Genomic DNA, 27,662 nt, shown 5'->3' with positions numbered 1-27,662 from the left:
TCTCGGAGAAAATCTGTTAGAACGCAATAATTTTAACGTATTGCAAAGGTCATATGCAATTTGATTATTTATGCTTATAAATTAAATATTTTAAAACACAATTAAAAAATGTATTTTATATATATCTAAACATATGACTAAAGTATATTTTGGATAGGATTGATAAATACTACTACAACTGATAAATAGGGTAATGAACATTTATCGTTTATTGTCTTGCAATTGTGTTACATGATAATATAATATATTGTAATAATAACCGTAAATCTCGATTGTGATTTCTTATGTACTGAATAATTGTAATCCAAATAACAATCACAAAATTTCCATCGTTTAAAACTGCATGATGCGATATGTAATGCGAACTGACACAAAAAGTCATCTTAATAAAACAAAGTGCACCGATATAACACTATATGTGCTTTGCAATGAATAAGATAGCTGCCTTGTACGTGAAACTATTCTACTCCATTTGTAAATGTAATCGTCCAATTAATGTACAATTATAAAACTACGAGATTCTTATAATTAACCAGAACGAAGTAACTCACTTGGACATTTTATTTGATCCAAGTATCAGAATTAATTCTACAATAAATTGTACAATAATCAGAACAGGAGTGAGGCAGTTTTGATAGATCTTATTTTACATTGATATTTAATACTTTGGTTTGCATCTCCTCTACCTAATTCTCGACGCACTTATTACAAGCCAACATTTATAGCATGAAAGATATTAACAATAAAAAAAAATGTAATTAATAAACGAAAAAAAAGCATATTTCGCTAAATTTTGTTAATTATCAAACTAATACAAAAATTTTAATTTAATTGACAATCATCGTTTTTTTTATAATTAAGCAATTAAAAATAAGTTAAAATTTTATTACGGAAATGACTTTTGGCACTTTAAAAACATTCAAATTTTCTAATCAATCCTATAAATAAGAATATTCGAAAATAATGCATGATTTAAAACTAGCTTAGGCTGTCAAAGTCAATTTGTGTTTTTCAACGAAATTATATCTATAGTATCTCTGATGAAAAAAGTTCTCATAACATTTTTATAATGGTTTAAAGAATTTTTCGTATTTTAAATGTAAAAATAAACATTTTTTTTTTATTTTAAAATTCTTCAAATTTAATAATTTTTTAAACAGCTGTAGAATAAAAAAATTTTAAAGTTTTAGAATGTTGTAGAATTTATATATGCTTGTATTACATAAATATATGTAGTATGTACATATAGTGTGTGTGTACGTGTACAAAATTTTAAAAAAGATATAAACTTTCTTAATATTTCTAAAAGGTGTTCCAATTCATATAAAAATGTAAGAAATTATCTAAAATGTTATAAAATTATAAAAAAATTCTGAAATTTATGTAAGAATTCTTATATAGAAAATTATATAGATTTCTGAGAAAAATTTTCGCCAGAGATTTCATAACATTATAAAACAGATTGTGCATTGTATTGCACGCGGTATAACATTGTACGTCATTATAATTCTACAAGTTTATCAGTCGCTAATGTACACAAAAAAGAATCGCATTAATTTTTATTTTCTAAAATTTGGAAGACTGCAGCATAATCGTGTATGCTCAAATATACACTTACAATAAATGTTCAAATACAAACGAATCGTGTACAAATAGTAAAAAGTTGACTCGAAAACGTCATAAGTCTTAAAATGATGGATATCTTTAAATTTTATATTGTCATAAAGTGCTCAAAAATAGCGTCAACCGCCGTTAGGTCGCAGTTTAGAAAAAAATTATAAATAAAATTGCATGATTGTATAGTTGTTGATAATACGCTTTCGAGAGTGTGATACATGATTATAAATCTATATTTATATGTACAAATAATGCGATGAGAGTTTTTGATTTTATGCGCAGAACAAAAAGATCCTTAGCTCTATGATATAAATAGAATGATTAATGATAAGTGTAAAATTTCTAAGAAATCTTTTAACAACGAAAAATGAAAGAATATATGTTACGTTCTAACGCTATTAAGAATTTGATTTCATTAAACTTCGTACTAATTTCACGTCAGTCGGATAGATCAATCCTGAGAGTGAAGGCAATTTTCATTGTCTACTTTAAAAGTGGTATAAGTTTTGTATAAGATATTTAAGCCGAAAAAGACCAATTTAATTTATTTTATTGTTCAAAAACTTCAACTCAAAATGATGTGTTTTATCTTAAGATATTAAAATGTTTTATTTTTGTTTTTTAGATACTTAAAAATATTTTAAGCAAAATGTTTAGATTTAAAATAAAAATAAACGTTTTAATATCTTAAAATTAACTTTTATGAGTATATTAAGTAAATTTTTCAGAAATAGTTTTTAAAACTCTATTTTTTTAATTTTATTTAAAGTTTTTCAAAAACAAAATAAATTAAGTAAACCTTATTCAGCCTAGGCACCTTACACTGCAAACTCTGTGCTGTCAATTTAAATGTAACGATTATATAAAAGTTAACTTACAATGTTCTCAAGATAATCCCATATCACATCGACTGTACGTCGATTCCATTATCGTCTAAACTAAAGGCAATGATGCAAACGTACACCACTTGAATATCTCTAACGTAATATTGCGAAACGACCGAAAGAGCGAACAACGGCTCTTCGAGTCTTTAAGTAAAGTTGCCTAGTATTACTTTTTATAGTACAATACGATGCAACACTAGTAGAGATCTGTCGCATCAATAGGTATCAAGTAAAGCTCTGAAATCGGCGAAATCGCGATGCTCGGCTTCTTTTTCCATAAATTCCAAATATTAAACAATCGCTTTAATTACCATGTAATGAATAAAACAGTTAAAATAACCATTTAAAATTATTACAACTTGAATGCGCTACGATTTCTTTAAGTCTTTGTTACTTTTGTTTCCTTTGAATCGAAGGCATGCGCGATTATCGCTATCAAAAATATTCGCCATTTTTATGTTCGCGTGGATGAGCGTTATCACACATTCTACCTACAATCAATTATCTCACTTACTCTGACAAATAGCAGACGATTGTGTAAGGCCAATTTTTTCATCGCTTGCAATTTATTATCTCGAGATTGCCGTCAATATATATACGCCGCGCGGCATACATCTCCAGGAGGATTCTCCAGGTCGCTGCATCGTCAGATCACCGTGTCCTGATAAGCAGGCGGTCCGCTGAGCACGAACTGTCGCTGGCTCTGTCTGACAACGTCAGTGCGATTAGGCACCTGCGGCGTCGCCCTGACTCCATGGTAATTGCTGTAACTGGACCTAGCGCTGGCCGGCCGATTGCTGTAGAGCTCCTCCATGTCCTCGCCGTTCAGGCTCTGCGTGCTAGTTTGCTGGAACGTGGGGTTGCTCTGACCCTGCCACTGCATCGGTTTTAGCTCACCCGGCGAGGCCTGCCAGTTGTCGGTGAGGTTGCGGGTCGAACTAGTGGTCGGATGTTGGTCCCAAATAGCGGGCGGACTCTGACTGGCCGGGAAGGCGGTCGAAGCGTTCGAAGAGTAATTGTTGGAGGAGTCTTGAGTGCCAGGTGGCCATAAGGTCGGCGACGACACCGATATGTTCACCGCCTCTGGTTGCCAGTTGCGGTCGGCGTTCCGCTCGCGGTCCCAGCCGACCGCGATCCGGTCGTAGTTGATTGTGCCCTGCGACAGCGTGCTGACGTTCTGATTCGTCAGATTGGCGATGCAGGGTGTGACCGTGTTCGCGTATAGGCTCTCCTGATGGTCCATGATGCGGTTTACCGGATTCTTGCGGCGTGACTGCCGCACCGAGCTGCGCCGTATGCTGGAACGCCGCGTGCTGTCTCGAGAGATGACGGAACGTCGCTTCACCCGGCGCGGCGTCATCGGCTTCGGCGATACACTGTCATCCTGTGGCGGCGGCTCGGGCTGCGAGTACTCGATGCTGTACAGCGGCCGCGGCTGCTTCTTCTTTCGTTTAGTTCGTACTGTCGAGGAAACAAAGAAAGAAAGAAACAATCAGATTCTGCGGTACGGTCGACCCGACTCCTTTTTTGTCCATCCATTACCAATGGAATGATTGATATTCGTTGATCAAGTGATATACGTTAAACACAAGAGAAGCTAACAGAATTAGTTACTAATTCCACCCTATTAATTCGACTAATTAAACTTTGTCTTCTTTTCATGTTAATCTTTGTTTTATTTTGTCTTGAAATCTCAAACAGTTTTAGTACTATTTTCGTGAATGCATTTGTATCCTAAAATTACAATTTTTACATCCATATTTTTTCAGGAATCATAACTAAGAATAATAAGCTCTTTAATTAAAATTACTTTTCTACAAAAAGTAACATTTGCATTCAAATATCTCAACAAAATTTTTAAAGAAACTAAATTTAGAACTAAAAAGTGAATAACAAAATAAGAAACGTAGAAAAATAATGAAAAAAGATTCCCCAGAAACCGCACAGTAGGAAATTGTTAGAAAAGGAAAAGAAAGAAGAGTGAAGGGTTAATAAATAAAAAAGCAAGCAAATAGCGGCATTGCATATTTATTGTTCCCAATTAACTGCACCAATGTAAATAAACGTGATACAGTGATTAAATACAAAACTAATTATGACGTCCTTAAAAAAATATAAATATTTTATACAAAAATTTGAAAGATGCTCGATAGAGACTGTACTCGATTAAAAATATGAAATCTAAAGTGACAAGAAAATCGTGTATCATATTCGAAGTTTCTTTTTACTTCGATTCTTTTCAGAAAAATTGTTTGTTTAAACCAAATATAAAAAATAATATTTTATGTCTAATAATTAAATTTGGCATCCAAATATAAAATAATAATAATAATCGGTATTTAAGTATAAATAAATTCTTTTACGTCTAATTTTTTACGTAATTATGCAAAGAAGTATGTACAATATTACATACATAATTAACATATAATCTTTATAAATAAGATATTGTGTATTTGAAAGTATATATGTGTAACTAATAATAGCTATACAATCAAAGACAATGATTTTATAGAATTCGTATTACTCTAGAAAAGTTATATAATTTACATAAATGTGTAATGATCATTATATATTTTTTGTTTCTATAGAAATTAAGCCGTTTTTAAATTATATTCTATCTATTTTTCTCTTCTTCTCTCTCTCTATTTCTCTTTTTCTCTTAGCAGTCTTTTCTTTATAGTTGACATATTTAGTTACATACTAATTACTATTTACATCAAAAATTAATATAATCTGCTATAGACAAGTTTTTTCGTGATGTCACTTCAGATTTTTACTTAAATTATAATATAACGCAAAAAAATCAGTCATTCACATATGAAACGTCACAGAACGGATAAGATTTTTTTTTCATAAACGTATTGCCAAAAAAATATTTAAAACTTATGCGTAAAGAAATTCATACATAATAGAGAAATTTAATGTATACATTTAGATGCATTTGCATACTTTCTACGAAAACGATCACAAAAGGCTAGGAATTTTAAAAATATTTGACATACTAAATTGAAAAAAAAAGAGGAAAACCATACTACTACATGCACTACTAAACGAAAGGAAATCGTGACATGCGCGTTTTCTCATATTTAAATTTCTTTAAATAATCTACAATAAAGGAAACTCTTCGTAGCACCGGGTCAAACTCACAACTGTAAAATAAACTAATTAAATGCAATCTAATCGTTTCATAGAGCAGCTTAAAGCCCCTATCCATTCATGTACATACATACAGCGTACACCAGAGAGTTCTGTAAAAAACGTTTTAATATCTCGACATAGAGAGAATCTAGAAACAATACTACTGAAAAACACGTTGTAGTTTTTGTCAAAATTTCCAAAAAGAAAACTAATAAAGTTATATAGATGTACTTCACGCCTAAATAATACGTTCCAGTCATACTGTGTTTTATCAACACTCTTCCGTACGTAGCGTGCACTCGAGTCTCTCAATGCATACAATTTTCAAGGTATCGCTAATCAAATCTCGTATATTTATAAAACGATAAATATTCCGCGTGTTCTTAAACACAGTTTCTATACATATCACAGTAAATATATCAAGACGTATTCGTTAATTTATATGTGGAACACGAGCAGTAAGTGAATCATGTACAAAATGACTCACGCTTATCATCTATCCCTCTTAACTCTCTTTCTGTACAAACAAATGTGTATAAATTGGCATCTTCTTTTCTGGCTTCTCGCACTCCTCATGACCTTATCGCCATTGAGGTGGTGGCCAATGATAAGCGGCATTAGTCCAAAATTAATCCTATCTTGCGCCGTTACATAATTATCTTAATTTTAATCATTCGTATGTACATTAAGTAGCGAAGAGAGAGTGGAAAGAATTTAAAATCATCCCACATATAAATGTGCAACATTTATGAATTAGTAGGTAAGTCACACTGCATCGATCGCTCATACGAACGAACAAGCGCTATTGAACACACACACAGTTCGACATGCACTGAGAAACGATACAGGTGAACTTGATCGAATTTTTAAACTTGATTAAATTTCTTCAGTTTAGATACTTGTTCATTTAAGTTATGTTCTTAAACTGAAGAAATTAAATCAAGTTGAAAGATTTAGCCAGGTAAACAGCTTTCTCTCTCGGTGTGTCAGTCGATGTAAAATGTAAGTCAAAGAATACCATAAATAAATATTACGTAGTAATGTTATGTAAAAACACATAGCTCGCAATTTAGAGCGACGAAAATAGCTAGAGGGGAAAAGGCATCTGAAGGCTAGCTAATTGTTCTATCTGTTTGGCAAGAATAGGAATTATAACGTTACACGTACCGCACGAACGGACGCCACACACGCGGTAGCAAGCAAGCTAACTTTCTTTACTCTTCTCGCTGTAAGAGAGCAGAAGACAAGCAAGGACGCGGACGATTTTGTCGCCGCCGTTCGAAGAAAGTACCGTCGACACTTCAATACGGATGAACTTCAGATCAATCGCATAGGAGAGCGGGATAGCATTAAATTTCAGAAGTTACTCGCGTACAAGGACAACGGTCGGCTGTCTCGTTTGGACCGAGACGACGACCTGTCGCGCTCGCTCGACGCCTCCTGATCGCCGGCCAGTCGCGGATCGGAGTAAAACGATCGCAGCGGCTGCTCGCGCACGTGATCGATGAAGACGCGTGGCCTAACGGGGTTGTTCCTGGCCTGCCTCGCCGCGACCTGACGGCACTTGATACGCGCGACCGGGCTGTACTTCGCCGTGCGCGGATGGTACAGCCTGTTTTTCTGATAGCGCAGCTTAGCGGCGCTGTCCAGCGAGTCGTACTCGTCGTACGCGGGCGACACGGGCCGCTGCAGGTGGTCGACCGGATTCAAGTAGTCGACCGAGTAGTCTACGTTCTGAAAATCGCGGCTGGACGCGCGACTGCCATTACTACGGACCGTGTCGTTCTTGAGACCGACAGCGGCGTTGGCTTTGCCGCTTAACAGCTTCTCGCCGCTGCGCTTTGGCAAGCTCGACTCGCGATAGCCGGACTGATGTGAGCTAGCCGTGCCGGTCGGGTAATTATTTTGAGCGGAATTTTTGAGGGAGTAGGCGGGCGGTGGAAGAGCCGAGTAACTAACGTACATAGGATGCAACGGCGTGTGGCCTGCCAGCCCAAAGTCATCGCCTCCGACAAAGTCAACTGAAATATCATTCAAGAATCCATCGCATTAGATTAGAGGTCCGCTTACGACGAGCCGGGAAGAATTAAGCAACGCGAATCGATTGAAGAAGCGAATAAGCGACGAGTGACATCGTCGTATCACTACAGCAAAATGCTGTAGCTCTTTACCGAATGTCCTCTCCCGAAATCTTTAATCGTAACATTTGGTCCTATTATATATGGCATAGTCTGCTTAATTTTGCTGTGCCTTCGCAATTGTATTTGCATTCTTGGCTAAAGAAAGTAATAATCATATACGCGTACTGTATATGAAGACACAACACCATTCCTTTCATGCGAAGGTAAAGAAATGCTTTTCGAGCAATATAGTGTAATTGAAACAATAATAATAGATACAAATAATCTCAAAATGCAAAATATTTTACATCGCTACAAACTCATAACTTAATTTACACTCTACAGTTTCATGATTATACGATAAGAAATTATTTACTCTCGTGCCAAAAGATAGACAAATTTATATATATACGTATAGCGTGCAATTGATGAACATGATTAAGCGGACTTACCAAAATGGAGGATCAAATCCACCAATGAAATCAACTGTAACCGATAACCCTCTTTTCAAGCAATAATAGATAATCGCGGGCACTTATACGTAATTAGTAAATATTAGGTATACAATTTATCTAATTTCTTATTGCTAATTAAAGTGAAAAAATGTGCCCAACGGTGATTATTTAAATTCCTGAATAGTTTTGTGCAAATTTGAAATATACATTACTGTGCAATTAGGAATATGATATAACTAATAATATGAATCAGATCTAAAAATAAAATTCTAGTGCTTACATAAACTAACACAACTTTATATTTTGTATTCAATTTGTATAGAAAAATTAAATTATTAATTTATCTCATTTACGTTCTTAGAATTATCTACCTATTAAAATATTTAAATTAACAATAATTGTATAAAAATTATAAAAAGTAAAAATATAATGACGTGTTGCTTTAAGTTCTCTAAACACGTATAGAATAATATTCGACTTCCATATTTTTTCCTCTTACCGAATATGTTCCTCTGATAATAACCACAACCTGTTCCCAATTGCTTATCACAAACCACAAACCAGTAAAATGTGAAAGATTACTTCTTATTTCAAGCAAGTATTATACATATCTTTTAAAATATCAAAATGCATCTAATTTTATTGAAATCTTAAATATTAAACTTTTAAATATGCCTGGCTGCATTCTGATATATAAGGGAAATTTCAAAAGTAAAAAAAAAATAATGCTATCATGCAAAATAAACTATAATTACAATTTAACTCAAATTAATATATCTTAATTTGTTATTTTGTAAAAAAAATTGTGGCATGATAAAAAGTCAAACAGAGATCAAATAAATTCAAATATTTAAAAAACTGCACATAATTACCAAAAAGTTTGAGATTACATACATAATTTAAAATTATTTATATTAATCATATATTACAAAATAGTATAATCAATAAATCAAACAACAGAAAAATCTATAAAAGTATATAATAAAGATGTAATTACATATAAATATTTTTTCTTTGGAAATTTCCCTTGTAACTTGGAACAAAAATTATGAATTATTTAAACATAAAATACGACTGTTAAATATACTCACAGCTATCATCTTCCTCAAGGAACACTTTACTGAGACAAATTCCGCCGACAATCGCCAAAATCTAAAACATGTAAAATAGCTGAACTTTGGATCCAATACATACAACTAATTCATATGCAACAATATAACAATAAACTCCACGTAGTCATTGCGATAATATATTATATAATTGATTTTTCACTTACACCTAAAAGACATTGCGTTGCGGCGTGTAAAATTTCTATCACTTCATAATCCAGCACGCAGTCTGTTACATTAGTAGGTCGTGCAGGTCGAAAAAGCTCTGGCTCCGTTACATCGTAAACGGCTTTGCAGCCTGGCCCATTCACATACCACCATGAAAAACTACCAGTACCAAGGTTAAGTATGTCACTATGCTGAAAAATAATATTGCAATATTATATACATAAACGATAATTCATGTTATATTGCATAAATGTGTTTACTTACTTTGTCCAGTATCCCTACATTGAGGTAAAAGCATATGATAAATATGTTCCATCCTAGCCATAATGTATTCCATATACAATACTAAAACAAAAATGAGTTATTTTAATAAAATTAAATAATTAGTTCAACAATAGGAATAAAACATATATCTGCCTGTTTCAATAATTTTTTTTAAATGACACAAAACATAAATTATTAACACCTCAATGTAAATATAGTGATTAGTAATACAATATAATAAACAATTTATAAAAATTTTTTTTTATTTACGCATATTAAAAGCTAATACTTACCGATATAATATATTTAGGTCTATACTGAAAGGCCCCAAAGAATCCTAGAATTACGAAGATAATATTGAAGAAGTTGACCAGTATCGGGGCCCACATGAACCCCAAAAAGTCGAAGATTTGTCGTTCGATAGTAGTAATCTAAAAGTAAAAACAAAATGAATTACAACACAACGCATTTAGTACAGAGGGTAAGACAAAGTAACAAGTGACAAGCATCTCAATTCCTGTTGATTCCTTTGTGAGCGTTCTTAATCTACGGCAATTGCCCTATGTTCTAAATACTCAGTTAATTAACCATTCTGAGTCATGGCATTTGATGGCGCTACATAGCTATATGACGGATTGTCCAAAATTCTTAACTCACTAAATTTCTTCAGAAGAAACTTTATTTCACATTATTATTTTAATCAACAAAACTCAATAAAAATAGATGTTCCATATTAAGCACAATTCAAATTTGTATCAATTAAAAAATAACAAAAAATCAAATATACAATATTTATACATTTTTTAAAATTTATTTGTCAAACTCTACTCAATGATTTATTTTTCATTTGCGTTATTAATTTAATCAGTTCATGTATATAGAATCTTTATGTATAAATTATTACATTTAGATACTGAAATTTAATATTACAGCATTCTAACGAGGAGAAATCTTTCTACATTCCAGAAAAGAAATCTGAAAGGAACACTCAGACTCGTATTGCAATTACTTTCTTCTGACACGAAAAGCAAGTCACTCGTGGCATGCTAGAATACATTTAAAAAAATACATGGAAATGCAGTTGTATTATCGCACAAATATTATCGAGGCGACGTCCATCCAATGATATAACAAAATTCGTAATGAGACTCCGTTTTAATAAGGTCTCTCGATAGATAAACCGCGCGAACCCAAGTCGATCTACGATAAAACGATAATCCGTAAATCGAGACGATAAAAGAAACGTGGGTAACGGCTCTTTCTCATATCTCCCGATGGACGCCGCTCGCAAAACAGCGTGACTAACAAAGCATATCGCATCACAATCGCGGAATCCGCAGGAAGAAAAGAGATGGAAGAGATGTGTGTGTCTCGATCTTTGTCACAGTCACAGGTAGAGGTAGAATCATGCACGTATACATATATTGTATATATATATATATATGACAATTGCTAGCCAAATAATAAATTGCGATCGAAACCGAAGGCTGGCGGCTTAACTTGAATGTCCGGATTAACTTGAATGTGCACTCACAAGTTGCAGGCTGCATATTGTCAATAGAAAGTGCCTTCTGCTGCAAATTCCCATGTCATTTGGCCGCGCTCCGCTCAACGAGCGACGACGATCGGGGCAAACGACAACGGAGCACACGCTCGCACTGCATCACTACTGCGCCATCGCCATCTTTCGCTTTTACCCGTGTGTGCTCGTCGCTTCCTCTTGGAACACTTGTTCCTTCCACCCTCCCTGCACCGCGCGCGGTATTCACTACACGGTGCGCGGGCCTGTGCGTGCCGCAAGTGGCATGCACCGTGCGCTCGTAGCCCAGGCAACCGGAGCACGCACGTTTCGTCACGGTCGGCGAACGACTGCCACCACCGCGGCACGTGTAAAGAAACTCGTCTCCCCACCCTCGGCATCGCGGCGGCAGCTGCGTGAAAGAAAAAAAGCTTCGTCGCTCTCTTCGTCGGGGCCGAACGAGCTGTGAGTCTCGTATAATCTGTTCGATTTCTGTTCTATCCGGTAAGGAACATCAAATACACGCGACATGTATGCGAGAAAAAAGAGAGATACAGCTGCAGAGTAGTAGGATTATATTCCAATAATGCGATTTGTATGTGTTAAAAGGAAAAAAGTGAAGGATAAAAATGTTAAAAATTCTAAGCGTAGGTCGGAACGTTTCGATACGATACTGCGACCAAGTCTGCCAACCTGCAAATATGAATTTTCCCGCCATCAAGAAAGGAACGCATCTTTGAAGTAGAACAAACGATTTAAACCGAACAATTGACCCGAATATCTAAACACTTGCTCACCACAAGTAATATTTGTGTACTTTCAACATCCGGAATGTATTTAATACATTTTGTTACTGAAACTTAAAGAAATATCATCAATATTGGCACATTATTTCGTTTTTGGATAGTATTTCCTAAACAAAAGATAAAAATTGTAAAATATAAAAAATATAAAAAGGCAAGTGTCTTCTACTTCAAATGGCACAGTATATAGTTTTTATAATACTGTTTTGTATTTTGTAATAATAAATGTTTTTGTAACATGGGGCTCAAAAACAACGCCTGAGAAATGAGGCCCCAAAATTATGAACCTAGTAAAGTATATTTTTTTATTTAGTAAGTAATTTGTATAAAATATTTAAGTTAATAAGATATGTAAAGATTCTAAAAGTCTTCCCAGATAGTACAGAGATGAACAAAAATTCATAAAGAAGTCATAATTTAAAGAATACTTACAGAAGTAGAAAAATGAATATATAAAGAATTCTTAAAGAATTAGCCACAATTAGTGTTTACATTGAAGTATTTCTTAAAGGTGCAATTTCATGCGAGCGAAGAAAAACTGGCGTTTACCCTCTCTTCTTTGATTTTCGACAATATGACTATATCAGCAACAACACGCTGAAAGTTCGACTGAGTCCAACTATCAGCGAAGCACGCCAAACACGAAATATAAAATTAACGTCATGATGGAACAGGTAAAATATATTTTGAATAAAATAAAAATGGAAAAATATTAATTTTTAATAGGATATAAAAATATTGGAAAAGTATAATTATAATAACGTACGTATAATTATGGAGACGTATGTCCTTCAAAATCAACTTTGGAATTGAAGCAAAGAAAAAACTGTTTTTTGAACGATTTTCGAAAATAGGTGCTACTCAGTATTTTTTCTTATTGTACACTTTTTTTTCGTTGTATTAAATGCATAGCTGCAATTACGGCAGCTGCACGTCGTCTTCTAATCTTTGCTGTAGCTCTTACGTATTCCTCCATATTTTCGAACTATTTCAAATTTAAGCCAGCGAAGAAACGCTCCATGAAAAGGTAGGAGGCGATAGCTTTGGCATTTCAATGCCGAAATTTCATTGCAATGGAGTGGGAGTAAACGCCAGCTTTTCTTCGCTCGCATGAAATTGCATCTTTAGAGTTCATTGCAATGAATACTTCGCAATTTATTATTTGGAATACTTTGAGTATTTATTAGAAATTACTTGAGTGTTTGGATAATCTCAATTAAATTTTTACAATTATATATCACCTAATAAATGCTAATTTATACTTTTATACACGAAATACGCTATATATAATTAACAAACCAAAATTAATATACAATTTAAGAGCGTGCTGATTTGCAATGACAGAATGTCGCGTTCTGCTTCACGCAACATTCATCCTAGTTTGTGTTAATTATAATATACATATGTTTCATCCTTCTGACAACTATTGTAATAATCTATAATAACATTTCTTGTAATAATCTATAACAAATATGTATGCATAAACAAGAAGTGTTCATGGATCATCACGAAGCTTTAGGATGCGTATACGATCTTCAAAGTCAAGCAACGTCAGCGATGGTTGACGCTTGGGTAAGTGTCCGTTTTTTCAGGTACAGAAATTAAACATGCTTTAACAGGAACGACTGTGTGGCTTTAGTAATCTGTGACTGAACTTTATTCCCAAAAACTAGACTTTCTAGTAAGTCTATGGTTATGTGTCTTGCTGGAAAGCACACGTGGTGGTGATAATTTCATAACGGATGTAACAACGGGTAAATTTTTGATTTTGATCTTAAAGTTAATGCACTAGTATTCATCATCAAGAGTAATTTTTAATTATCTAAAAAATGAGTGGTATACGCGACGCAATGAGTTTCTTAATCAAGGTGTTTGGTGGCAAAGAGGAGCTGGCCGCTCTCTCGACAGCCGAGGTGATTCAGGAATTACGCAGGAATGAGGATATAGCACTAAGAATGCAGGACCTTTTTCAGGCTAAAATAGACGCTGAAATGTCGATAGCGAGGAAAAATTATTCGGAGAACAAAGAAGGTATAATCTTTACACGATCTCTACAATCCTCGTATATCCTGTTAATCTAACTTTTATAATTTGATTGTTATTTCGCGACTGTAGTACTTATGTCTTGCATTTTTATTGTTGATTTGTTAGCTTGCCTGTTTCTAGATTTGGTTGGCTATTAACTTATTCCATATTCATAAGTCATTTTGTATATTCAAGATTCTTAAATTTATCTTCAAATGCTTTTTAGCTGAATGATTTAGAGAGCATTTGAAAATAAACTTAAGGACAGGGACCTCATAGATCTTATACTAATGAAAGGGGAAAAGAACTCGTACAAGTGTGTCCAAGAAGTGAGACAGAAAACTAGTTCTGTCTCATACCTACAAATACGGCCGCTCATGCATTATGAGGAAAAGTTATGAAATGAGACAGAAAACTAGTTTTGTCTTATCTATATCTAATTCTGTGTAAGTACCGCGGACATACAGACGCGGTATTTATATATGTGTGTGCATGAAGTTAAGAGCTTTTGAGCCCGCGCAGAGCGCGGGCGAAAAAGCTAGTATATATAATATATATATAGTATATATATATATATATATATATATATATATATATAAAAATCGGAACCGGAACCAATCGGTAAAACACAAGCTTAGTAACGCAATTAATACCAAGCTATCTATCGTAATATTTGAATCTGCTAACAAACTCAACATATTACTAACATTTTACTTATTTGTTATTATTTAAGTTGTATATCTTTTTTAGTTGCCATTTTTGCGTTGAAAAAAATGAAAGGATCTCTTCAACAATTACAGCGATATAATGGTATATTGTCTAAAATTAAAATGCAAAGAGAAGCGTTGGAATATGCAAATACAAACATTGCTGTTTTTACCATGAAAAACGTTGTGGACGCGATGAAAGCTGCGCATCAACATATGTAAGATTTTTAGTATATTTTTATTTTTATTAAATAATTAGCTATATACAGTATAATTTGAAACAATCTTTTGTTCTTAAAATGTCGTATTTCTGGTTTAATTTTGAGACAATTTTTCTTTTTCTAAAATTTTATCTGAAGGTTCGTTTTTGAATTGTTAAAAGAAATAGTTGTATTACGGGTCGGGTACAAAAGGTAGGCAACTCACTGCCCGATGCGACCGCTTACGTGGAACGCTTGGTATGAACAATTTACGTTTTTTTTTTTGCGGTTTCTCGTTTATTATTTAGATATTAATTAACCCTGGAACACGCACAGGGTCAAGAGATGGTTCAAGAAAATTTTGTTGAAACATATGAGAGCTTGCATCACAATAAACGTTGGACATGTATTGTAAAAACAAAATTAATCTTCCCTTTTCAAAGCAATCAAATATTTTATCTATGAGGAACATTGTTTTGAGTTTGTAACAAATTATTTTTTAAGAATAATAAATTTATAACTTATCAGCATTTATGGGTTTGTTACATGTGAAGTGTTACGTGTAAAGTGTTGTTAATTCCCGGTAAAATTATATATCCATCAGGCAGTATGAAAAGACACCGAATTTATAATCACCCGTGTTGGATAGTAAGTTGCGCCGCCCCTGCCTATCTTCTCTACGCCTCCCGTGATTCGGTAACTATTTTATTTAATAATTCAAAAAGTAAGCTTTGGATAAAATTTTTGTAAAAGATAAATTGTCTCAGAATTAACTAAAAAATATGTCATTGCAAGGACACCTGGATTGTTTTGAATCACCCTGTATATTGTAAACTGCTGGACAATTCGTTTAAACGTCATTCCGTTGTTTGACACCAACAATGTTATTTTTATACGTTTATTTTTATAACGAACAGTTTATCTTCTTTTTACCGCTCTTTTGTATATATGAATTGATAAGTTGAACTCTTTTGTAATTTTTAACTAAAATTGTTTTTTAAACAATTTTTTTAATCTTTCTTTATGTTTAGTTTGATTACCGTTGTTTCTTGATTGACGCCAAGTTTTTGCATTTATAACATCCGCTTTTATACCTTTAGAAGATGACGTAACTTGCGACTACAGAAAATCTTGCTTTTTATACTTTTTTATCCTTTGCATTCAAGAGAACTCAAAGTGTTAGTCGAATTATTTGCGTATTTGATGTACATATTGTCAACTGTGTTCGCATTGCAACGTATTTAACATCATCCTAAATAAAATTTTTGCAAATATCTAGTACTGACTTAGTAGCAATTTTCTCTTTAACGTATTATTTGAATAATAAAGTAGTTTTTAAATTTAAATTAATGTGTTATATAATACATTTTAAAACAAAAACTTTGAATATAAATATTATGAAAATTTATGTTTATTTTTAGTTTAATAAAAATAGTAACCAAATTGACGCATTGTTGCCTAGTAGATCATATATAATCCATCAATTCTTTTATAGTTTTTATGCATCTTACAATTAATTTGTGAATATATTTATTGATATTATGTTCCCGAGACTTGTATATGTACGTGTATATAAATAATAACAATATATAATAATTTTAAACAATGCATTGGAGGAGGGCGAGGAAATAAGCGATGGAAGAATAGTAGTTTTGTTTAACAAATTGGCTTAAAAATTGCATCTAATTATAAAGTATATAAATGCATTTTGTATTTTAATATTTTAAGCTCTGGTTTAAAATTAGAAACCTAAAAATCTTATTTATAAAATATTATACATAAATAAGTTATAGTTAATTTTTTTAATTTGTCGGCCATATAAAATTTGTTATTTTAATTAAAAAAATTTTTATTTTAGATTTGCAATTAAAAACTTCCTCATATTTAGCAGAAATATGTTCAGCAAAAAAATGCAACAAAGGGTTAAAAATTTGTATGAATATAAGTTTGGTTTGTGTTTTGCTTACTATTTATCTTGTAACAAAAAGATAATTTTCTATTCCGATTTTTACAATCTATTATGGATTTTATTTTAGATAAAACTTAAATAAAAAACTTTTTAATTGACTCACTTAAATGACATTATCTGAACATTATTTCTGTTTATTTTATTATTTAAAAAAATAAAAGTTTTTGTTTTTGTTTTTTTAGAAAAGTTTTTACCACTGGATTTTATTGAAAAACTGTAGAATTTTACCAACTCTGCATATTAATAATATTTTGCTAAAACTAACAAATTTTTGATGAAATTTTGATTAAATTAAATGGTCAAACTGTTCTAAAATATATACAAATATAAACAAAATGGCATCAACATTGTATAACAATATTATTAAAGCTTTTTTCTTTTTAATATGAAAATATTCAAGTGTATAAAACATGAGTCATATATATATGTTGAATGATTTATTTAATAAATAGTTTTATATTTATGTTATAATTTAATATTTATTTAAATATATTTCACAGGGATGTCGATAGGGAAGTACATGATATGATAAACGACATAGCAGAGCAACAAGATGTGGCGAGAAAAATTTCAGAAGCTATACCTAATCCAGTGACATTCAGTCAAAATGCCGATGAAAACGAGTTAGAGAGAGAGTTGGAGGAATTACAGCTCGACAAAGAATTACTTGGCATCGATAAAACAACCAATGAATTGCCAGCAGTACCAACTGCTGTTTCTGTTGCCCCAAGCAAAACTTATACAAGTAACTGTTATTTTTATGATACTGTTACGTCGAGACGCTTTTTGTCACTCTACACACACACTCACTCGTGGAAAAAAAGCTAAGCAAGACTTCGTCTGAACATCAAATTTATTTAAAGGAACGAAAACAGATTTATAAAGCGTCCTCCACGGCAGGAGTCCGGCACAGAACTGTTACTTTTTATTTATTAACAAATATTCGTTGCTACGGAATTTTTCCAGTACAATAATATAAATTTTTTACTTATCATTGTAAGACATTTTGCATACATGAAAAACTTGATATCCATATAGTATATCGATATTAAATTAACATTTTGTTACAATGTTCTACAATAAGTAATTTTTACTAAAAAAAATAATAAAATAAAATAATTATAAGAAAATAAACTATAATCGTATTAAATCAAATGGTTATTAATGATTTTTAAAATAATGAATTACACATACACATTTGTTTACAAAATCACTCTCATTATTAAATGTATTAAAATTTCATCAAAATTGGTTAAACCGATCAAAAGATATATAAATTATTTTTGGACTTTTATTTTTATTATTTACACTAAAACGGTTCAATAAAAAGGCTAAATTTAATATTTGGCTAAATTGTAAATGACACTGATAGCAATCAAAGCAAAAAAAATGAGCATGATATTTGCGGGGGCAGATTGCCCCCTTCTTATCAGGCTGCGGTCTTTGTTGCACTCTACTTACCGCGCTCGTTTCGCATTGCTACTTGAATTTAATTCTTTGTTAAAAATATTTTTGTTTAATTATTGAACTAGAACAAGGCATCTTTATAAAACGTTTTGTTTAAGACGCTGTAAACCAATTTTTGCAGGTTACTAAAATAATTGACGTTCAATATGCAAAAAATAATTTTATAATTAATTTTTTGCAAAATGTTTTTTTTTTTTTTTTTTTTTTTTTTTTTTTTTATTCTGAGCTAAGTTGCGTGAGCTAAGTTTTCGTGTCTTACTTTTTGGTCATGTTATAAAAAATATAAATACAACGTTTTAATAACATAGAATTTTTGCCTGCAAAATGACAATAAAGTTATATATATTTATTTATCAATTTATATGTAGTTTGTAACTATTGACCCACATATTCAGTGTAATTTATTGTAATAAGTTCCGCTAACGTGCGTGTATGCGTTGTACATTTAAAGGAATTTATTGCAATCAAATATTCTGTGTATGTTTTGCTATGAATTACAAATTTTAAGTTGATAAGTAAATATATTTAATTTTGTTGTTATAAGTAGAAATTTACTGTCTTTGAAACTTTTTAATTTAAATTCTTTTCAATATGACTATAAAATAAAATATTGAAATTAAAAGAATGGATTCTATAAAGGACAAACAATGCATTCATGATTTTAACCAAAATTTTTAAAAATTTACATAAAAAATTAGTCTTTGCATGAAAATTCCATTATTACGGAAATCTAATGTGCTAGCAAAATTTGGTTTATAAAATCGTTTTTAGTATCCAAAAATATTTATATATATATTATGCATATTTTTTTATTCTACATAAAACAAACATGTTATCTGATTTAAAATAATATTTGATTGTAAACTAGTGTAATCTTGCTTATGAATATTTTGAAAAAATGTGGTAACTGTTTTTTGTGGTAAATTTGTTTAGCAATATTTTTTAAAAATATTGAAATTGATCAATTATCGACAAAATTGCATTTTTTATAATTTTGCTTTGCTGTAATCATTTTAACAATCAGTTTTATAGCATTTTTTTGTACATGACAAAAAAGTACTTATGTTACATATATACATAATGCTTTATAGGAACACGAAAATATCTTGAATAATTTAATTTTTTATGAAGGTGTATATAAATTACTGTAATTTTTAATATTTGTTTATAGTTTATAGTCTCATATCAACAAAATATTAAATTTTATTTGTAGAAGCTAAACCAGAAGAAAACGACGACCTGAAGGAATTAAAGGCATGGGCATCATAAAGTGATATTAGAAATGATGTTAAAATCAAGAAGAGAAGACGTTCTTAGATAAATGTAAATTGTGTATTATGAGTACTAGATATAAATTACTATATCATACTTTGTGCATTAAAGTTTTGATATACACTATTAGCATTAAAAATCTGCAGTTTTTATTACACATATATTACATTACATACAATATACTATTGCTTTTTAATACTAGCAATGAATTTCAGAAAACAGCCTAAATAATTAATTAGGTTAATTTTCTAATATAAATCTGTAATATTGAGCATTTTTATTAAACAGAATTCTTAAATAAAACCACTGAAGTTAATATATTAAACTTGAATAAAGATTACATTGCTGTCGTAATTATTGCTAATAAGTTAAAACAAGAAAAAGTTGCTTATAATCAGTAGCAGAAGAGAATAGCATATTTTCTATTTATAGTAAATATACTACTAATTAATAAACAGATAAAAGTTAGCACTATTGAATATTAGTTCATGTAACATACAAATGTGTTCGCGTGCATACGCGCATGCGTGATTGCGTGCATATATGTGTGTATACCGCTGATAAAAAATATACTTGTAAGAAATATGAAATAATTCTGTTGTTGTGTCATAGAAAAAATAGACTGTATATGTAAGTAATACTTTTCCGAAAATATTATTTTGTAATTTTATATGTACAATACAAGAAGTTTCTTTTTCTAAATTGTTGTTTTTTTCTCAAATATGCATGGCCTTCTAATATTTGTATAAATATGTTTGCTACATGTCATGAAGAACCAGAAAAATACTAGTATTAAGATTAAAACTATTATTTAATAACATATAAAAGTTAGTATATATGAATATATAATCTTAATGTGAGATAGATACGCCAAATATTCTAAATTCAATAAACTTTCTTTTATTTTGATCTTTTATTGAGTTTATTTGAGTTGAATTGAGAAATCAGTCCTTTCTCTTAATGGGGCATTATTGTTTCATGAACTAAAAAAAACAATAGCTAGAAAAAGCGTATAAATTTCACTTTTTTTACAGATTATTCTATAATAATAATTATTTATAAGAGATAAAATTTTTCATTATCTTATGTTATAAACAATTACTATAGTAAAAGAATCCGTAAAGTACCAAAGTGAATATATTTATTATTATAGCAAAACATAATAAAAAATTTTTAATTAAAAAGGTAAATTAAAAGTATCAAATATAGAGGCACCGATGATCTTGACATGTGTTGTCAAAGTTACTCTCCTGAGCTGTGCTGCGATTCCTCGACACACACATCGCGCTCCGTGAGCCGTCGCGCGCTCGGCTACGTTTGGCTGGTTTGGCGCTAAGAGTAAAGAATTATAGGCTATATCGATAGTACGATTTACTGGGGATGGAAGTAGTCGATCAGCCATCTTAACTACCTACTTTTGTGACATGCACATCAGCATGTTTCCTATAAATGCTTTCATATGTGTGTATGTGTGTGTATATGTATGCGTGAGTGGTGACCTGACTACCTACTTTTATATACAGCACATCCATCTTCATCGCTAAAACCAAATAAGAAGAAATTTCTAATACTATTTTTCGATGCGGTAAATAGTTTCGCCTTTTAATTCATCATTGTAATAATAAGTCAATATACATAAGCGCGCGCGGAGGTACAAGAGAAAGTCAGTGACGGAGAATGCGTGAAGTTGACTCCTTGTTATTAAAAATTAAAAACTGCTTCTAATGCTAATAATTATCGATAAAATTCTTTGGAAAGCTACCAAAATTTTTAATAGAACTGTCGGTTACCGAAAAATATTTCCAAATAGGGTTTAATAATGTACAACGATACTACATTTGACATGCCACAAAAAGTGTCATAAATAGAGCAATTAAATATTAATATAAATTTAATATTTAATATTAATAATATTAATAATAATTATTATAATTAATATTAGTATAAATTTTAAACAAAGACTTTTATTCTTTTAATTACCTAAGAAGATTATGTTTTATCAATATTAATACACTACAATATTTTGTTTTTGAGAAATAAAGAAGTGCTGTTTTGGAAAACTTATGTTAGTATTGGCAATTTTTCTCGCTAAATATATTTACTTATTATAAGCTACTTTAAAAATTATTATTAAATAATTAATAATTTATTTAAAAATATTTTTTATTTAAAATCTGCTTATTTTTTAAATATATTTTCGTATAATTTTTCTTTTTTCTCCAAAGTTTTATCACAAACTTATTTTGTTTTGAACACGGAAAGTTCACGGAAACGTAACTAAATATATTGTTATTCGATTATCGATAACTACAAACTGTTACGTTCAAGTTAATTTATGAAATGTCCAAATAGCAAACATGTATACAAGACGTACCTAATTTATAATTTATTTCAAAAATATTTGTGTAATTATTATTTATTTTAATACAATGTAGAAATTGTTGTAAACAACGCAAAAGTAATTAATAATTGTTATTTATGAGACATTCCGATTTTGGAAGGTTATAAACCAAATTAAGCTTCTAAAACGTCAAGATTGTCAAAATTGCTAAAAACTTTTTATTTCCGCACACGTATCTTTGAAGCCGATAGAAATTTGTTTATAAAAGGTTATTATCTACTTAATGTTAATAGTTAATAAATAATATAAGAATAAAGAAATAGTAATTATAAAGAAGAAAGACATATTACGAAAAAATATTTTTCATAATATTTATTTATCTTATCAAAAAGATACAACTTGTATTTTATACAAAACTTTAATTTGGTTGATCTAATTGATTGATTTGATCGAATATAAATTTTATTAAAATTTTATTTATTATAAAGCTTACTTTTTCAAAGGAAGAATTATAGCGAGTATATTTCAGAAAACTGCGATTACTGTTGTACATTACTCAAGAATGAGAAAGAACACAATCCCAAAGAAGCAGAACATTTCTTCGATAAAAGAGATTCCCAAATCTTCGACAAATTTCCAAAAACTCAATCAAACGAATATAATTCTGTATGGCAAATCTGTTTTTGGGGGTTCCAGCACACAACGTGAATTACGGAGTGCGTTTGCGGAAAACGTAAAAGCAGAAATTTTCAATCGTTTAAACAAGGTAACTTGCCAAAAGTAGAATTCTATGTAAAAAGAGAAACGACTTGTCTATTACTTTCAAAAAAATTCTATATAGAGGGAAGCAAATTCTAGTTTCCATTATCATCTTTATTTAAAAGTCGCTTTTTTTACACAGAACTTAATCAGAAGCCATAAATATCATATTTAATAAGAAATATGACTATTTAAATATGAGATTCACTTTTAACAAAAAATACTTAATATTTTAATATAATAATTATAAAATCGTACTTATCATATTTATTATATCTTATTATTATTTCTTATGTATTATTTGATAGCACGACGATTTGGATCGACTCATTAGTTCTCTCTGTACGATATTAAACTTTTAAATTTTCTAACCTAATATACTGTTTTAATTTTAAAAAAAATTGTATTTGAAGAAAATCATTGCACAGACGCATTAATACGTACTCAATAATGCATATGCTTTGGATTCCGCAAAGATACGGCTCTATTAAGGTGTAACGAGGGCACGTTTCGCGTGCGCAAGATATACGGAGATGGCAATTGCATGTTTAGAGCGATCAGCTACATTTTGTGGCAGAACGAAGAAGAGCATCAGTCGCTTCGAGTTATGGTCAGTCACTTAGTAATTAATATTGCAGCCATATAAACATAAAATTTTCTATACGACGGTTGCGCAAATATCAAAGATCCATACAGCACCGATTGTTTATTAAATGTATTTTATTTATAATTTTTGTTGTAACTTTTTTTGTATTTACAATTCTTTGAATATAATAATTTTAAGTATTTTTTATTTCTAAAATACGCATATTTAAATTTATTATATTCAAAGAATTACAGTCAGCAATATTTTACAAAAACTTTTGTTATTTCTAAATTTCAGTCATTTTAATAACTTCTTTTGGTAATACATATTTCAGAAAAATAGCATGTATACTTCTTTAACAACTTTTTTAGAAGTGCAATAATTGGGAACATTTTGCTATTCTAAAGCTGTCTCAGAAATATTATAGGGAAGTCTCAGAAATATCTTGCAACATTTTTTAAATGATTTACTTTTTATTTAAAATATAATATTTCTGAAATATCTTTAAATAATTTTGTTGCTGTATAGAAACAAAGCTAAAAATATAATCGTGGAGAACATGAAGCTTAATTAATTAAGTCGAAGAGATGCTATACATTGTTGTCCCTTAATATCACTTTTTACGATGTCGAGTTGACAAAAATTCTGACAGTAATTGATATACGACGTTATGTACATGGATCATTTGATAGGTTGTGCAACACATTAAGGACAATTGGCACGAGTACGGCCCGTTCGTGATAGCCGAGTGGAACATTGCGGATCGCCAAGAGTATTATGATTACATGAGTCTAGTGGGCACATTTGCTAGCGAGCTGGAGTGTACGGTGGCCACGAAGCTCCATCGTATGAATCTCTCAATTTATCGCGAGTTACCTGATAGATACGAGCTCAAGTTGGTTTTTCATAATCACGTGAGCATCACCTACGAAACTGCAAGGCTCTTATTCACCGGATCCTCCGAAAATGGTCATTACGACGTCCTGTTACCCGACTTCATGTCAAATATTTACATGGACTAATAAGCTATACTTTATATAGCCATTAATAAAAAATAATTAAATGTTACAATAATTCTTGACACAAAATCAAACAAAATTATGGTATGCACAACAACTTACTTTGCTGACTTTGTTTGTTGACTGTGGCATATTGTGTATATTTTACATTTAAAATATATTGTATTCTTTAATTAATTTGTGGGAAATATATAAACATACACATAAGATTAGTATATTAAATTTATTAAAATTATATTGGGAGACTTAATTTTAAAGAAATTTCCCCATTTTGAGTCCTCATCTGCGCCTAATCATGTATAATGAATCTTGAATAATTTTGTAGATGATAATGATAATATTAAAAAAAAAGTTTTAAATACTCACCTCCGCCGAAATTAGTTCTGACCTCTTAATAAAGGCATTTTATTCATTCAAAGGCTCATTACCAGAACTATTCAACATGACGGATGTCATTGTTATGCTCAGAAAGTACTTGTATGTCATTATAAAAGTATTTAACATATTCCAAATACCGTTACTTTTATACTTTTCAAATTTAATTCCTTTATATTATTTTCTTTAATACCTTAGCAAAGCCGTTATCATTTTATGTATATTATATTATCAAGACATAATATTATATATCTAAAAAATAAAAAATTTATTATATATATTAGATTTAAAGTATTTCTCAATAGGTTCATAAAAGTAATAGATTTAAATAAATACAATTTAAAAAATTTCAAATAACTAAATATCATTAGATAGGAAAGATAAATACGTACAAACAATTTTTTTTATTAACAAAGATTCTATTTTCTTAAAAGTCAAGGGCATTTTCTTTACGTGTTACAATAATGTACTGTAATATATGACAGTTTATAATTCTAATTCGACTTTATATGAATAATTAATTAGGATAATTCTTCTTTGTGTAACTCGTGGGAAGATACTGCTTAAATTTCATGCAATTTTTAAAGGTTTTTGTTGTCCATCTCGAGGGAATTCGCTAACAGAAAGCGCGAATTCCCACACTCGTGTCGGTGGCCGACTGGAATGCTTCACGCTTCATGAACAAGAACAGGATTTAAAAGGAATAATCACATCCCTGCGTGTGAAGCCATTGTGAGACCGTCGTTATTGCGCTATAGATCGCACAACTGAAATACAGGATCGTATAAAATCAATTAAAAATGATATACGCTATATCAAGGATTACATTTATCAATGATACAACTGTCACAAAAGCAGAATCTATTACACAATTCAATAATGCAAAAATATTGATATACCAGCAATGCAAAATCAGATGTTAGTAATAAAATAAAAAATTATAGTATCTGAACTGAATAGAATTTACTTTTAATTTATTTCTTTAAAACTTTATTTATGGAAATATTGAAGTAAACTACATTTTAAGATCTCCACAAATAGTTTTTAAAAAATTAAGTTAATTAAAAAAGCCTTATAAATAAGCCTAACAACCTTCAGGTCAGATACCTTACAATAATAAAATGTATAAATTCTGAAAAAAATTGCAACAAATTATCTCTTTTAAAAGTCATTATTGAGTGTACAGTTTCATTTCAACTTTATATATAAAAAAAAAAATAATATTAATAATAAACTTTGTACAACTTGTCTCCAAATCTGTTCACTCTCACACTGCATTCGATCTTTATTAGTGTCTTTGTTTATTAGAATGCGCTTCTTCACTAACTGCATTCACGTTGGCCACTTGTGAAGTTGGAAGAACGTTGTTCGCAGGTTTTACCATAGTAAGTGAAAGAGAAGCGGATATCGTATTTTTAATATTATTTGTTGAGATTGGCGATTGATAAATCGCTAAGCTTTTCAAACCGATTACTTCTGGATTCGCCTTTCAAAAACGATCGCCAATAATATCAGAGGAACTACAGCAGATTTCAATCTCCCTGCACCGTCGACTACTAACTTCCGAATGAGCGTCGTACCCTTTTGGAACACTGGTGGTTCGTTATTATAGAAAATCGTATATCCATCTTCCCTGAAACTAAATCCTCCAAAATCTCATAAAAATTAACTTGTTATTGTTTCTCAAATGACTGATTCAATTATGTGCAACTAAAAACAAATTTTATATATTCACATTCTACATTCTAAGGCAAATCAGACTGTCAAGAGGCACACACGTCGAATATACTTCTGCGGTTGTAAAACTGTGTGTCTTTCCGGAAAACGAAGGAATATTCGTCGCTCTGGCCAGTATAATCTCTTTAAAGTCCTCCATAACGGTGATAGCAGCACGATTCATCAATTCAAGCGCGGCCACGTTGACAAACTGGTGCGCATTGCAGAACTTGGAGAAATTCCTGCCGTCTATCCTAATCACGATCCAGCAGTCCGGCAGACAGCTGTCGTCTCGCTCGAATTTCTTCACGTACTCGAACTTGCTCTTGACCATCGTAGTCTACAGGCACTAGTATCGGCGCAAGACCAATTGTCGCTTGGCCCAACTAACGATTCTTGTTAGAAGGCTCTTCATCCGGGTGTGCTCTGTCAGAGACACGCGATATCACTGCGTCGAAGTCGGAGCAAGCCGCGTAAAAAGAGAGAAAGAGAAAGAGACAATTGTCGAATAGATATAAAATAAAATCGTTTAACCAGATATCTGACTATCACTTCCAGATATACAGCCGCGTACGTGAAATGATGACGATTTTTGATCATACAAAAATCCTAATTTTCACGTCATTTCACGTGTGTCAAGTAAGATGCCACGTGCAACCGGTATGCAAAGAAAATATACCATGGTGGATTCAACAAGGTGAGTCAGTTTACAGACTAATTTTTAGTTTGATCTGCGCATCCGTGACTGGATCCACGTGGCGTCCGCACCCAACGTACGTGAAATATAAGTTCTGTGTTACCTGTTTCCAAAGCAAAGTAGTAGCTGTGCGGGCTAGAAGGTTGGATACGGCTCAACAAACCTTTTTTATGCGAGGATCAAATCTAGTGTAAAATTTTTTTTTATTCCTTTATTTTTTTTTTAATTTAACTCGAATGGATACACGCCTGCGGTAAATTGCCCTCACAAATAAATATTTAAAATGCTAAATTTTAAAAAATTGTGATCACTGAGCAATAATTTAAATTGAAATAATTCTTAAAAAATAGTCTTGTAAAAAATAATGCAAAAATTACTGCGTAAAAATTGCATATTGTTGTGCAAAATTTTCTGCAGAAAATTCTAAAGGCGAAAACTTTGTAAAAATCTAT

The 27,662-nt window shown here is 31.2% G+C and overlaps 4 protein-coding genes across 9 annotated transcripts; 2 read left to right on the top strand and 2 right to left on the bottom strand.

Moving 5' to 3' along the window:
* Positions 1–186: 186 nt before the first annotated feature.
* Positions 187–11,611, bottom strand: LOC105834132 (sodium/potassium-transporting ATPase subunit beta-1-interacting protein). Of its 5 annotated transcripts, none has more exons than XM_012676384.3 (7): positions 11,290–11,594; positions 10,049–10,186; positions 9,756–9,836; positions 9,491–9,682; positions 9,306–9,366; positions 8,212–8,245; positions 3,825–3,962 (listed from the first exon to the last, which is right to left on the bottom strand). In XM_012676384.3, the coding sequence occupies exons 1-7, from the start codon at positions 11,341–11,343 to the stop codon at positions 3,953–3,955; spliced, it is 570 nt and encodes a 189-aa protein (XP_012531838.1). In that variant the 5' UTR covers positions 11,344–11,594; the 3' UTR covers positions 3,825–3,952. The 5 variants fall into 5 exon arrangements, with proteins under 5 accessions (XP_012531835.1, XP_012531838.1, XP_012531837.1 ...); XM_012676383.3 differs by lacking the exon at positions 8,212–8,245 and adding an exon at positions 7,603–7,660 and having other exon boundaries at positions 3,870–3,962; positions 11,290–11,597; XM_012676386.3 differs by lacking the exon at positions 3,825–3,962 and adding an exon at positions 7,609–7,660 and having other exon boundaries at positions 11,290–11,595.
* Positions 11,612–12,310: 699 nt separating this feature from the next.
* On the top strand, positions 12,311–20,419 carry LOC105834014 (charged multivesicular body protein 4c). Of its 2 annotated transcripts, XM_036287934.1 has the most exons (5): positions 12,311–13,831; positions 13,946–14,108; positions 14,853–15,027; positions 17,479–17,723; positions 19,659–20,419. In XM_036287934.1, exons 2-5 carry the CDS (start codon positions 14,033–14,035, stop codon positions 19,712–19,714), a joined length of 552 nt encoding a protein of 183 aa, XP_036143827.1. In that variant the 5' UTR covers positions 12,311–13,831; positions 13,946–14,032; the 3' UTR covers positions 19,715–20,419. The 2 variants fall into 2 exon arrangements, with proteins under 2 accessions (XP_036143827.1, XP_028046689.1); XM_028190888.2 differs by having other exon boundaries at positions 12,311–14,108.
* Positions 20,420–22,767: 2,348 nt separating this feature from the next.
* On the top strand, positions 22,768–26,001 carry LOC105834013. The gene is made up of 3 exons (XM_012676194.3): positions 22,768–22,824; positions 23,294–23,427; positions 24,096–26,001. The coding sequence occupies exons 2-3, from the start codon at positions 23,362–23,364 to the stop codon at positions 24,423–24,425; spliced, it is 396 nt and encodes a 131-aa protein (XP_012531648.1). The 5' UTR covers positions 22,768–22,824; positions 23,294–23,361; the 3' UTR covers positions 24,426–26,001.
* An 84-nt stretch (positions 26,002–26,085) lies between these two features.
* Positions 26,086–26,847, bottom strand: LOC105834016. The gene is made up of 2 exons (XM_036288425.1): positions 26,587–26,847; positions 26,086–26,283 (listed from the first exon to the last, which is right to left on the bottom strand). The coding sequence occupies exons 1-2, from the start codon at positions 26,845–26,847 to the stop codon at positions 26,086–26,088; spliced, it is 459 nt and encodes a 152-aa protein (XP_036144318.1).
* Positions 26,848–27,662: the final 815 nt, after the last annotated feature.

The sequence above is a fragment of the Monomorium pharaonis genome, chromosome 6 (genome assembly GCF_013373865.1).
Source record: "Monomorium pharaonis isolate MP-MQ-018 chromosome 6, ASM1337386v2, whole genome shotgun sequence".
In the NCBI taxonomy this organism is placed as follows: domain Eukaryota; kingdom Metazoa; phylum Arthropoda; class Insecta; order Hymenoptera; family Formicidae; genus Monomorium; species Monomorium pharaonis.
Note: the sequence above shows the minus strand (reverse complement) of the source record. Positions and strands in the feature narration are given on the sequence as shown.

Excerpts from the sequence above, each read along its gene's own strand:
- LOC105834132 (XM_012676381.3), bottom strand. The coding sequence starts at position 11,343 with ATGGGAATTTGCAGCAGAAGGCACTTTCTATTGACAATATGCAGCCTG. Across the intron at positions 9,683-9,755 it reads ATGTAGGGATACTGGACAAA|CATAGTGACATACTTAACCT; the intron begins GTAAGTAAACAC and ends ATTATTTTTCAG. Across the intron at positions 3,963-9,305 it reads CCTTGAGGAAGATGATAGCT|TACGAACTAAACGAAAGAAG; the intron begins GTGAGTATATTT and ends TTTCCTCGACAG.
- LOC105834016 (XM_036288425.1), bottom strand. The coding sequence starts at position 26,847 with ATGGTCAAGAGCAAGTTCGAGTACGTGAAGAAATTCGAGCGAGACGAC. Across the intron at positions 26,284-26,586 it reads ACAGTTTTACAACCGCAGAA|GCGAATCCAGAAGTAATCGG; the intron begins GTATATTCGACG and ends CGTTTTTGAAAG.
- LOC105834014 (XM_028190888.2), top strand. The coding sequence starts at position 13,907 with ATGAGTGGTATACGCGACGCAATGAGTTTCTTAATCAAGGTGTTTGGT. Across the intron at positions 14,109-14,852 it reads TTATTCGGAGAACAAAGAAG|TTGCCATTTTTGCGTTGAAA; the intron begins GTATAATCTTTA and ends TATCTTTTTTAG. Across the intron at positions 17,724-19,658 it reads CCCAAGCAAAACTTATACAA|AAGCTAAACCAGAAGAAAAC; the intron begins GTAACTGTTATT and ends TTTTATTTGTAG.
- LOC105834013 (XM_012676194.3), top strand. The coding sequence starts at position 23,362 with ATGTTTAGAGCGATCAGCTACATTTTGTGGCAGAACGAAGAAGAGCAT. Across the intron at positions 23,428-24,095 it reads ATCAGTCGCTTCGAGTTATG|GTTGTGCAACACATTAAGGA; the intron begins GTCAGTCACTTA and ends ATCATTTGATAG.